We start from the raw sequence: 12745 nt of genomic DNA on the forward strand, positions 1-12745 counted from the left end.
CAAGTGTCGATAGTTGTTGTTATATATGTATGTTTACAGATACATGTGTGTGCTTGTAATTGTTTGCGCGTGTGTGTGGGCGCTTGAAGAGCTGTTGCGTGTTGTAGTGGCTACAAGCGCTTGTCCTGGCAAATACTTATGTGGATGTGTTTGTAAATTTGCATTTGTACGCGCCCAGAGTGCTTGTCTGTTTGCGCATTTTGTGTCGTGCATTTGCATATCTTGTTTATTTATTTTGCCAAAGCACACAGCCACCAGCTGCCGGGCATTTATTCACCGCATTTCCGGTCCTTCGCGTCGTTTGCATTCACTTCACTCGCCGTTTTGTTATTGTCATTTTTTTCGGTTTTGGACAATTTTCTACGATTTTTATTTGCCGCTTTCGCTGTGAGCATATTTGCATTTTTCATTTTTGTGTCACCACCTGCCGACTCGCCAATGTTTGCATTTGACAATTTTATTTTTCACTCTCATTTTTTTGTGTGCAAATTTTTCAATTTTTTTCTTCACTCTTTCTCTCTTTGTGGTTCGTGCGTTTCGAGGTCTGCAAGTGATTTTCTTCACCACTGCTTTCCTTTTCAATGCACTAAGTTTAAGTTTGGCCGTCACATCAGCGCTTTTTGGGCTCTTTGGATCTTTTTGAGTGGGGTCAATCTGTATTTAAGTGCTTTGGTAAGAAGTTCAGATTTGTCGTAGCTTGAGTTTTTATTCGCTTTTCAGCTGTCTTTCTATATATTTAAATATTTACTTACCGGTCACCAGATTGGCGTGATGAAATTGGCATACAGCATCCGCCTCGAACCAAGATATTCGATCGCGGAAGAAGCGATAGAAGACATTTAGGCCCTCCTGCGGCATGGTCCAAGTATTGCTGACATTGACCTGAAATAAAGCAAAGATTTTTTTATTAAAACAATTATTTACTTATTAAAAAATGATTCCCATGAATATATAAAATTCTTAAAAATTACCAGAAATTTTTACTTAAAAATATTAAAAACTCGTCTTGAAAAGATCTTAAATTCTCTTTGCCTCTAATTTTCTAAAATTATATAATTATATAATATATTAGGTTGGCCTCCCTTCCGTCTTTTTGTCTTTTGAATTTCGCGGATAGGTATAAAGCGCTACAGAGCTCGTAACTGGCAATACTATACATCTTTGAAAGGTCTTGACATAACCTACAAAACGACGCTATGGGTGATTAGTTTGGATGTTGCGTTCAATAGTTATTGACGTGTAAACAAGGAGTTCACTAACGTTTTCCTTCGTTAAAGACAAATCCGCTAGAGAAACGTTCCGTGAAATTAATGTTGTTTTGGAGGGTGGTACTCTATCACTTCGATATGCAGAGGAATAGTTTCGACGATTCAGAGCTCGTGAAAACGACACCATGGATAAGCCAGGCGGCGGAAGACCTGTGACGAAGAAATCATGGAAAACTTCGAGTTAGAGCGGCATGCGGCATCTCGTGACATCGCCCAGGAGATGGGAGATAGTCACCAAACCATTTTAAACCATCTGCAGAAGGCTGGATACACAAAAAGGGAATCATCCACTATGGCTGCTCTCATATGCGAACAACTGAACTGCTTGAAGCAGGCGATCGACTAGAAGCATCCAGAATTTGTCAACAGGAAGGGTGTAGTGTTCCACCAGGACAACGCCAGACCATACACTTCGTTGATGAATCGTCAGAAGCTACGGGAGCTTGGATGGGAGGTTTTATCGCATCCACCATACAGCCCGGATATAGCGCCAATTGTTTACCGCCTGTTCCTGTCCATGACGAACGCCCTTGCTGGTGTAAAGTTGAACTCAAAAGAGGCTAGTGAAAACTGGCAGTCCGAGTTCTTAGCAAATAAGAATGGGGGCTTCTACGAGGGGGTATTATGAAGTTGCCGTCTAGATGGAAACATATTATCGAACGAAACGCGCATATTTAAAGTAAATCCGATCACTGTAACATCTTTTATTTGAATAAATAGCAAAAAAGCGGCAGGGAGGTATGTGACAACCTAATATTTCTTAGAATCAGTACAGAGATTCACCTTTTCTGAAATAGTTCTAATAAATTTATCCAAATGTATTGAGGGCTAATACATATCTTCTCATTTCAAGAGATTTTAAAGTATATGCTTTATTAGAAAGAGAGTGTTTGCTATTTGTTGTTCACACTACACGACGGTAGAGGTCGCTGCTAAATAGAGCAATCAGCTAATGAAACTTACCAACTTCTTATGAAAAATAAAAACAAAAATGTTTAACAGCTGATCGTTTATCGAGTAGCCCGCAGTGTGAAGGGCAAAAACTGTTTTTATCATAAAAATTTTAATTTATCAATTTATTTGGCTGTGTGAAAAGGCTATTAGATGAGAACACCCTAAAGGTTATCGATTAAAGTTGAGTTCGAATATTCATATTTTGGGAAAGTTGACATACTTCCGATATGAGACTATGGAATGATTTAGATGGAGTTGAAACACTTCTAAACCGAAAGGCAAATGGGTTTTTAAGGTTAAGATAATAATGGTCGATATGTATGCTAACAAGCCTACCGGAGGGCTGAAGATTCTTATATTCATTAGATGATGGATATGGTATTTGCCATTTCTGCTAATATTCGATAACTTGAAGTCGTTATAACTAATTGAGTCAACTATTTTCAAATAAAGGACACCGAGATGATACAAAAATAGGGTACAGTGAGAAATAAGTATGATTTTAGTAAAATATTGCTCGTTTTAACAAATTTTTTAAAAGGCGGGTGATTAAAATGTTGTTTTTTTTTTTAATTCCGTTATAGAAGTTTGTGATCTATAAAATCTCACTTCAAAGTGGTTCCCAGTCACTTTTATATTAATCTTCCAATATTATAGGCACTTTTATGCATTAAGACTGGTAATGCATGGCAGATGTACCATATGTTGAATACTTTCGAAAACATTTGGTGAACAAAATGGTGATATTTTAATGAATAGGGGGATGTTTTTAATGAAAATGGGAAGCGGCATTTTTACTCGTTTTTATATTCTTAAATGAACATGGCGAAGCTAATTACGGCAATTAAAATTGTACTCAGAAAAACTCACAATAAACTGCTGTTGTGCTTTAATAAACTTTCTTAATCAAAAGGGTATGCAAAATACCCACACCAAATAACTTACTCTGAGTTCTTTTGCCTTTGGCAATCATTATTTAAGCCTTTGCTATCGTACTTATATTTACATTATTTTCCGTAATTTCGTATAATCGCCACATTTGCTTACATTTCTTTGTAATTATTTTTGTTGCTTTTTCTTCATTTTTATTTTCGTAATTTGTTTTTTTTTTTTTTATTTTTTATTGTTTTTAATTACAAAGCTTAACTTTATGAAAGTTTTGTTGGCTTTATAATAAAGGGAAAATTGAGGATAAACATCTATAAAGAAAAAAAAGGAATATGGTAGAAATGGAAAGGAAACGGGTAACAAAACAAAATGAAGTGTTACATAAATTAAGGGAAAAGGAAACAAACCAGTTACAAAGACTTGGTTGCTGCTTTCAATTGTAAAATTATATATGCCACGAAGAATACATTTTTTACTGAGAAAGTAAGGCAATAAAAAAAATAATCTATACTAATATTATAAAGCTGAAGAGTTGGTTTGTTTGTTTGTTTGAACGCGCTAATCTCCGAAACTACTGGTTCGAATTAAATAATTCTTTTTGTGTTGGATAGTCCATTTATCGAGGAAGGCTATAGGCTATATAGCATCAGGAGCGAGAAACAGTGGTAAATGTGTAAAAAACGGGGGAAATTATTTATCGTTGAGGGCTTCCGTTCCTTGCGCTGCGAAAGCGGTTCAAGATTAGATACGCGAAGGTTCGAGAACGGTTGGAATATTATTGATGAAATGTTCAGAGGTTGTTCGTTGTGGATCTTGGAAGGTTTATTCGGAAAATTGTAAAATTCCAAGAAGTGACTTTTTTCCATATTTTTTTTTCAATCTATCTATAAAAAAAAAAAAAACAATTCGGAAAAGTCGGAAATTGGCAAGTGGCAACAGAGAAATCAGAATTACAAATGAACGGTGACATCTACAATGAAGCATTGAAATTCATATGCCATCACCAAATCGTCAAAGAGATGTACTGGAATCGTGCATACGACAGAATAACTTTGATACAACGAGTATAAAGAAATGTTCCATTATTTAATGAGCAACAAAAGACAACCTATGATGAATTGATTAAGGCTGTCCATGATGGAAATGGTGGACTTTTATTTCTTGATACGCACGGTGGAACTGGGAATCCTAATTGATTCTGATATCATTGATTTTGGCAACAATACGATCTCAAAATGGCATTACGTTGGCTCTCGCATCTACTGGAATTGCAGCAACGCTACTTGAAGTTGGAAGAACGGCACATTCGACATTGTAGCTTCAGTTAAACATGCAAATCTATGAAACATCTATGAGATGACAGAACAATGAAAGATCTGTGGAATAATAATCGTCGCTTTGGTGGCGTAATGATACTGTTATTGACAAACACATTCTGTTATTTCGAAATCAACAACGGCGGAGGAATTGAACGCATGTCTCAAGTCATCGTACTTGTGGCGGCACGCGAAAACCATATGATTGACCATGAATATGCGTGTGTTCCTGCAACAGGATAGTACCGCAGAAGATCTACAAAGAACTGGGCAAATTCCGGTTAATACTTCTAATGGTTTGATATCAATCCGAACAATAGCCAAATTTATCGTAACTACGATTGGTTGAGTGCACGCCGATTTTTAAATGCCAAAAATACCGATGTCGATGATTTAATCTATACGACTTAAAGTCAACTTCCGGGAGATTTGTGTTCATACACATCGATCGATCATGTTGAAAATGAAGACGAAGCTGTGAATTATCCAGTGAAATTTCTAAATTCTTTGTCATTATAATGCTTTGAAGAATTAAAGTTAAAGGGAATTACAAGGGGACAGAATGCTTGATTCCACGAATTTCTTTGAGTTCCAACGATTTGCCATTTCAGTTCAAACGTATTCAGTTTCCAACGAGACTTGCATTTGAGATGACAATCAACAGGTCTCAAAGACAGTCGCTGGAGGTGCGTGGCATAAATTTCATTCACGAGTTGAAAAACCATCTTCTCTGTACATTTACGCACCGGAACAGAAAACAAAAAAATGTTGTTTACTAAGCTGAGTTACATTGAAAAAAAATTTAGAAAAATCGCAAATAAATGTTTTCCAACACTATACAAATTCAACTTTGTTTTCAAAACAAATTATTTCACGCAGTGCAACGACTGCGAAGTCAGCTAGTAATCAATAAAAAACAGAAAAAATAAAAAAAAATAATTTCAAGAAAAGAAATAATTGTGACGCAAGAAATTTTAAGCGGCAACACGCAGAAATTTCAATTGAAATTGCAATGAAAAAACGCTCGAAAACCGCGCGATTCTCCGCCAATTTGACTAACTATCAATCTGTTTGCCTGTTTCTTCATCTGCCTCATTATGCCGGCGTCGCACTTCAGCTTACTTCTGCTCTGTACGCAAGCCTTACACAAGCCTTCTTCATTTAATTTTGCATTGTTTTTTGCGGCGCTTCTTCGCTTCTTATGATAATTGGGTAAATACGAATGCTTCTTCGTTGCTCTGCAATTGTGGCAAAGGCCGGAGCAACTTTTCACGCCTTCTTGTTGTTGTTATTTGCTTTCTTTCAGTCAATTATCTTGTTGGCATTGTTGTTGTCTTAATTAAAATTATCAAAAGACTTGATTAACAGGAAATGAAAGCCGTAGTGTGTGTATGTGTGAAGAAGCGTTGAGATAAAGGGAAACTTCAGTAAAAAAGGGATTAATGCAGATACAAGCAGATAACAGTAGACCAATATTCTACTCCGTTGTGGGTGTGTTTCCGGTCTGAGCAACTTTTGAATTACTGATGAAGACATGTTGGTATGTTATCTGTTAACTGGGTTTCAAAGTTTCCTGAAGGATATACAACAACAAAGAAGAACGATTTTGTTTTTTTAATTAAATTTTTTTTCTAAGAGTATATATTCCGATATTCAATTATACATATTTTTAACTGAAAGACTCTTCAATTTCGGTTCACCACTAGTCTATATGCTCTTGTAGTACCAACTAGTTGGAAAGTAAGGGATTTTGTAACTACTTGTTTCCACTTTAGCGTTATTAAAGCTTCTTCACTCTATGTATGCAGATATAATGTTGCTCAGTCTCTCACATTATTTACACACAATGCCTGGAATATGAAATCGAAATTGTATTGCTACAGTGGAGTGCACATTTTCGCTTTGGTAAAATCTTTTTCCATTTAAATTTTTTTTTCCTTTCCTTTGTTATTTACCTTCCGTATGAAGGGAAGATATTTCGCATAAGTGGAGGAGCTTCTCAAACATGCTTGGAAATGCACGTAATACATTGTTAACATAAAAACCGTTATATGTATGCGTGTAGTGGTGCACACAGGTAAGTGTGCGCATAACCTCTCAGTGAGCTTTTACGGTGCTCCCTACGTCCCTCTTTTGGCCTTTGATGTTTACAATTCCCTTAATTGAATTTTAAATACACAAATGCTTGTGCTTATTCGCAACTGTCGAAGATTTTCGCCGTGAATGGGAGTGCATATATTTGTATAGATTTTTTTGTACAGTATTGTGCAAAACATATGCAACTTAGTTGCCTGTTGAATTACATTTATCGCCATTTTACTAAAGATTTTTTAATTCCCGTCTATTTGGAGGCATTTCAAAAGCTTTATCAATAAAAATATCTTGCAAATGCTTATCTTTTTCACAATAGTGTATATAGAAAACCTGCCACAAATTGAATTTCTTCTCATTCTCATTCTCTCCGGTTTGCATTGGTTTCTTTACTTCTTTTGCGTAGATTGTATTGAATTAATTGAAATTAAATATTTATAAAAAAATCTACGAATTCTCAGGAGAAAATCGAGATCTTCGCTTTGTTCTTGCACCTGTGAGAAGCTCGTATATAAGCGTAGATAAGTGAGTGTATGTTAATGGTGGGAAATAGCAGTTGGCTTGCTATGCAGAATTATCTAATGAATTACATTAAATGTTTTGTTTTACTAATTGAATGTTATTCTTTTGTCGAGAAGTCATTTTGACAGACTGCTTGGTATTGTCTTTTAAATTGAAGTCAGATCCTTAAATAATTAATATAAAACAAGTAAGGAAAGGCTAAGTTCGGGTGCAACCGAACATTATACATACTCTCTCAATTTATTTAGAGATTTACCTATATTTTCGGTGAAAAATTACCCTTAGGCACTGAGTTCTTCATGTTTGATATCAGGGGCCTTGAAAAGTCATGGTCCGATTTTGACAATTTTTCCACAAGTGATGTCACAGTTCAAATACAGTATTTGTGTAAAGTTTTATTTCGCTATCTTCATTGGTTCCTAATGTATACACTATAAAGTGAACGAATCAGATGGTGTTCAAAATTGAGTTATGTGGGAAGTAGGCGTGGTTGTGAACCGATTTCGCCCATTATTTGTCCGTGTTATCAGGGTGTCAAGAAAATATTATATACCAAATTTGACGCCGCGCCCATTTTCCATTTTGTAAAAAAATTTGAGTGCAGCTTCCTTCTGCCATTTCTTGTATAAAATTTGGTGTTTCGGACGTTTCTCGTTAGTGACTTAACCCACTTTTAGTCACTTTCAACTTAACCTTTGTATGGGAGGTGGGCGTGGTTATTATCCGATTTCTTTCATTTTTGGACTGTATAAGGAAACGGTTAAAAGAAACGACTGTAGAAAGTTTGGTTTATAAGCTTTATTGGTTTGCAAGATATATAGAAATAACCTATTTGGGGGCGGGGGGTTGGGCGCCCACTTTTCCAAAAAAATTACATTCAAATGTGCCCCTATGATCCTATGTTTCATATAACCCTATATCTAAATCGTTTAGTTTTAGGACTTACAAACAAACGTTATGTGGACAAAACTATAATACTCTCTTAGCAACTTTTGTTGCTAGAGTATAAAAATGTCAATTGGGGATGAATATATTCTATGTATACTGTTTTTTGAACTAAAAATTGATAAAAAAATTTCGATTGAAATTCGAAGTCTAAGCTTTTATTGCTTTTGAGTACACTAGATGAAATATTTTATCAAGAGATTTTTCTAGGATCACTTAACTTGAAAGCTGAATTCTTTGAAGCCAAAAAAAGTAGTATCTGTATCTCTAGTATCTTTAATTCCATTAAAAATCCATTTGTCACCTTCAAAATCTAAAACTTATTAAATGAAGCGAATGACAATGGCATTGCAAATAATTAGCTGACTCCTTGCGCAAAACGCAGCATGTAACGAAGAAAAATTTTAAAGAACAAAAGGGTTGAAGGATTTTGAAGTTGAAAAAATGCAAAAAAATGCATGAAAAAGAACTTGAAATGAAAGCTAGATAAATCACAGTTAATGTTGACTAACAGTAAAAACTACGGAAATATTGGCATTCAGACCAACCCTTATTGATTGATTGGAAGGAATGGAAAATAAAAAATTTTAGCAGAAAAGAATACTAAAATGTAAACTGGAAGAAAACTCTATGAGAAACGTAAAGAATTAAAAAAAACGAAAATAGAAATGCTTTTCAACATGCTCAGCTGTCTAAGGAGTCTTTGAGGCACACTGATTTTATAACAGGCGTTAAAAAGTTAAAGGAAAGAGTTCGTGATTAATTACTTGAAATATGCTTACTTTAATAAAGATAATCAAGGTGATGCTTTGCATTATGTAGTAATGTCGAAACAACTTGGTTGAGTTGGTTTTTTTAAGTAGTAAGGTGAGCGAAAGTTATTGGCTGAGCTTATTCTGTAAGCATTTTTACTTTAATGAAGAAAATTTCACATTAAAAATAAAAGAGAGATTTACCGATATTTTCGGTGGAAAATTTCATCAAGGTACTGAGTTCTTCGTATTGAAAATGTATAGCCCGATTTCCATATTTTTGAGTTATATGGGAAGTAGGCGTGTTTGTGAACAGATTTTCCGCACTTGTCATCAGGGTGTCAAGAAAATATTATATACCAAACTTTATTGAAATTGGTCGAGTAGCTTCTGAGATATTGTTTTTGACCCATAAGTGGGCGGGGACACTTTTTTAATAAAATGTGAGTGCAGCTTTCTTTTGTCATTTCGTATTTTTGATGTTTTCCGTTAGTGAGTTAACGGACTTTTAGTAATTTTCGACATACCGTATGTATGGGAGGTGAGCGTGGTTATTATCCGATTTCAAATATTTTCATGGTTTGTGATGGGGTACGTAAGGGAAACGACGGCGGGAAGTTTGTTTATATATTGTTTATATTTATTGGTTTGCGAGACATATACAAAAAACCCATTTAAGAGAGAGGTCACGCCCTCTAATAATATCTAAAGAATGTAGAATATTATATTAGAAATGCAGGAGGTTGTATCAATAATATATGGACCAATTAAAATTAAATACATTATTTTATTTCTATCTAAATTTTGCTTGACCATGTAATATAACAAGCTTTCTAAACATGACTGAAGAAAAACTATTTAATTATTTATTAATATTCACTTTAATCATACCCGTACATACATGCAATTGATACCAATTTTAGCAGCAAATTCAGCGTTTCCTCATTTAAAAATGTATAAATACACATACCACCAAGTACAGACTAACGCACACCGGGGCGTATGAGTGATCTGCATTTATTGCTCAACGTCAGGTAAATACACAACATAAAAATCTGTGCTTGCATATTCACGCGATTTTATTTACCTTTCACATATGTGTATGTTAATAGCTTTGCTCAAATGTTACTCATACGCAGCGTACGTCCACTTATACATTTCCTCAGTTATGAGCATAGCGTTCGCTGTGACACTAAAAGAGGTATAAGTAATGGCACACAATGGGTGGTAACATGGCATTAAACAATAAAAAATGGTTGCTGACAACAACAACAAAAACAACAGCAGCAATAGCAAGCACAGCAAATAGTGAGTGCTTCATGCAGCCGTGACAATCAAGTATTAAAATGTGAAATAAACGCATAACAAGTGCGACACCAACCATGCTTCTGCTGCGTTGACTGATGTGCAAAGATGTGTCTTGACAAGCAGTACGTAGCATTAAACAAGCATATGAGTATGAGGAAAGCGGAGAGCTAAGTGGTAAATGGGATAAAAGACAGGACGCATAACGGCAGCGCTTGCTATAAAACAGCGTAAAGTGCAGGAAACGCAAAGAAACGCTGTGAAGGTGGAACAAACGGAGCGAAAAAAAGATGTTGCCAACGCTTGCTGTTGACTCCGATTCCGCTTCGTCGCACTTCAAACGGGGGGAGAAAATAAATTTGCATGTTGACGAGATGAATGGCGTGCAATATTTGAATGTCAAACTAAGGATATGCGCCACTGACAACTAGTCAAATTATCTAGAGCACACAAAAAAAAAAAAACAACAAAAACACGACATAAAATATATAAAAAGCGCGCGCTCGAACAGTTGAAGCGGAAAAGTGATAAGATAGGTGTCTGCAGCCAAAGGCAGTGCAACTCAACTTAACTGAAATCAGTGAGGTAGGGCAAAAAGTGCTGCAAGAAATATGTTTACTGTAAAGCAAAAAACAACAACAACTTTCAAAATTAACATAACTAAAACAAAATAGTAGAAATTGCAAAAGTTGTCAGCAGCGAAAAACATTAAAGTGCTGGAAAATGCAGAAATAAGCTTGATAAGTCGCATACTTTTGCGGAAGCGTTGATGAGCGACAAGCAAGCAAGGAAGCAAGATGCCCCAATATGAAATGCGCGCAAACATACAGACATACACTCCGTCAGTGAGTACTAGTTAACGCCACTATCGCGCTTCCTCACCCTCACCCTCACTCTCTTCTTCCCTTTTTCTCTCACTCCCACCAACTCCCTCACTTGACGCGATAGCAAAGGCTTTACGCACAGAAGCATATTTATGCGCTTGGCTCCTCTGTGGAGTGTGAGTTAGTCAGTGTCGGCAAAGCGTATTATTTGCCGTGTAGTACGAGTAGCAGCAGAAGTGGAAATAAATATAATAAAACGTTGAACATTTTTCATGCTGCTGCGAATGAATTGTCTGCGCTTAAAATATGCAACTGCAATTTTCTGTTTAAACAGCGCATAAAAGCCAGGCGAGAGGGCGCGTGCAACATAAATAATTACAGTGAAGCGAAGGGAAAAAATAGCAAAGAAGAAGCATGTAGTCGTAATGATAAACGCTCGTTTGGTGGGGTGGAGCAAAGTTCTCTGATGATAATTTTTAATTTTCTATTTAATTAAGGTGAATGTTGAAATTACTTATTTGCAAGTGTTTGAAATGTTAAATAAAAGAGTGGAGAGGAGAATGGGGGTTTATAACGTTGCTTTAAATTGTTTAAAGAGACTTTCTTAGAGTTTTGTTTTTAATGTCAGTTAAGATTACGGAACCACGTGATATACTTAACTTCGAAAGTGGAATTCAATAATTCATCCTGATCGTGGATGGAATAGAGATGGTGAGAGTCAGAACTAAGTTAGTTACTGATTGACCGCATATGTATTATCGGTTTAGTTTTTCTGATAATATAACTTAACGTAGAAAATCATAACTTAACATAACATAACATAACTAATAACAGAACATTACAGAACTTTATTTAAAGTAACATAACGTAACATAACTCAACTTAACGCTTAACGTAACATAACATAACTTAACGTAATATAACGTAACTTAACATAAAGTAATTAACTTATATAACGCCAAGTGGCAAATAACGTAACATGAGGTAACTTAGCACAATGCAGCATAAGGTTACAAATAAAACATTATTTAAGATATCTTAACTTAGCTTAACGTAGCATAAATTAACTTATCAAAACAAAACTTAACGTAACAGAACATAACGCCACATAACAGAATATTACATTACTAAAACATTACTCACAACTCAACTTAATGTAGCATAACACTACTAAACATAACATAACATAACAACATAATTTAACGTAACATCACCCCACATAACTAAACATTACAAAACTTTATTTAACGTAACATAACATAACTTAACGTAACATAACTTAACTTAACTTAATTTAACTTAACGTAACATAACTTAACTTTTCAAAACAAAACTAATGTAACGTCACACAACTTAACGTACCATAACGCCACATTACTCAACATGACATAGCTAAAATATTACTTAAAATAACTCAACTAAACTTAACATAACATAACAACTTAACGTAACATAACAGAACGCCACATAACTCAACATGACATAGCTAAAATATTACTTAAAATAACACAACTAAACTTAACATAATATAACATAACTTAAGGTAACATAATACAACTTAACGTAACATAACATAACGCCACATAACTCAACATGACATTGCTAAAATATTACTCAAAACAACAGAACAAAACTTAACATAACATAACATAACTTAACATAACATAACATAACACAACTTAACGTAATATAACTTAACTTTTAAAAAATCGATGAAAACAATAATAAAATATTTAATTTGTAGAAGAGAGTAATTTCATGTATTCTATGGTACAATGTATGTATGTGATTGGCATTGCAACCGTTTAGCCGGTTATAGCCGAATCGACGATAGTGCGCCACCTGTCTCTCTCCTTCGCAGTTCGGCGCCAGTTGGAGAT

The 12745-nt window shown here is 35.0% G+C and overlaps 1 protein-coding gene and 1 long non-coding RNA gene across 5 annotated transcripts in view; one reads left to right on the forward strand and one right to left on the reverse strand.

The window, feature by feature from the left end:
• LOC114803616 (uncharacterized) overlaps window positions 1–12745 on the forward strand; it is a 299076-nt gene that overhangs the window by 165125 nt on the left and 121206 nt on the right. The window lies entirely within an intron of this gene.
• The window catches only part of LOC105209059 (mucin-2), a 122799-nt gene that overhangs the window by 11906 nt on the left and 98148 nt on the right, over window positions 1–12745 (reverse strand). For all 3 annotated transcript variants that reach the window (XM_011179228.3, XM_029038226.2, XM_011179227.3), the window contains exon 3: window positions 753–882. In XM_011179228.3, coding sequence (XP_011177530.2) covers window positions 753–882 — 130 coding nt within the window. The remainder of the gene's footprint in view (window positions 1–752; window positions 883–12745) is intronic.

Source organism: Zeugodacus cucurbitae, chromosome 5 (assembly GCF_028554725.1).
Source record: "Zeugodacus cucurbitae isolate PBARC_wt_2022May chromosome 5, idZeuCucr1.2, whole genome shotgun sequence".
In the NCBI taxonomy this organism is placed as follows: domain Eukaryota; kingdom Metazoa; phylum Arthropoda; class Insecta; order Diptera; family Tephritidae; genus Zeugodacus; species Zeugodacus cucurbitae.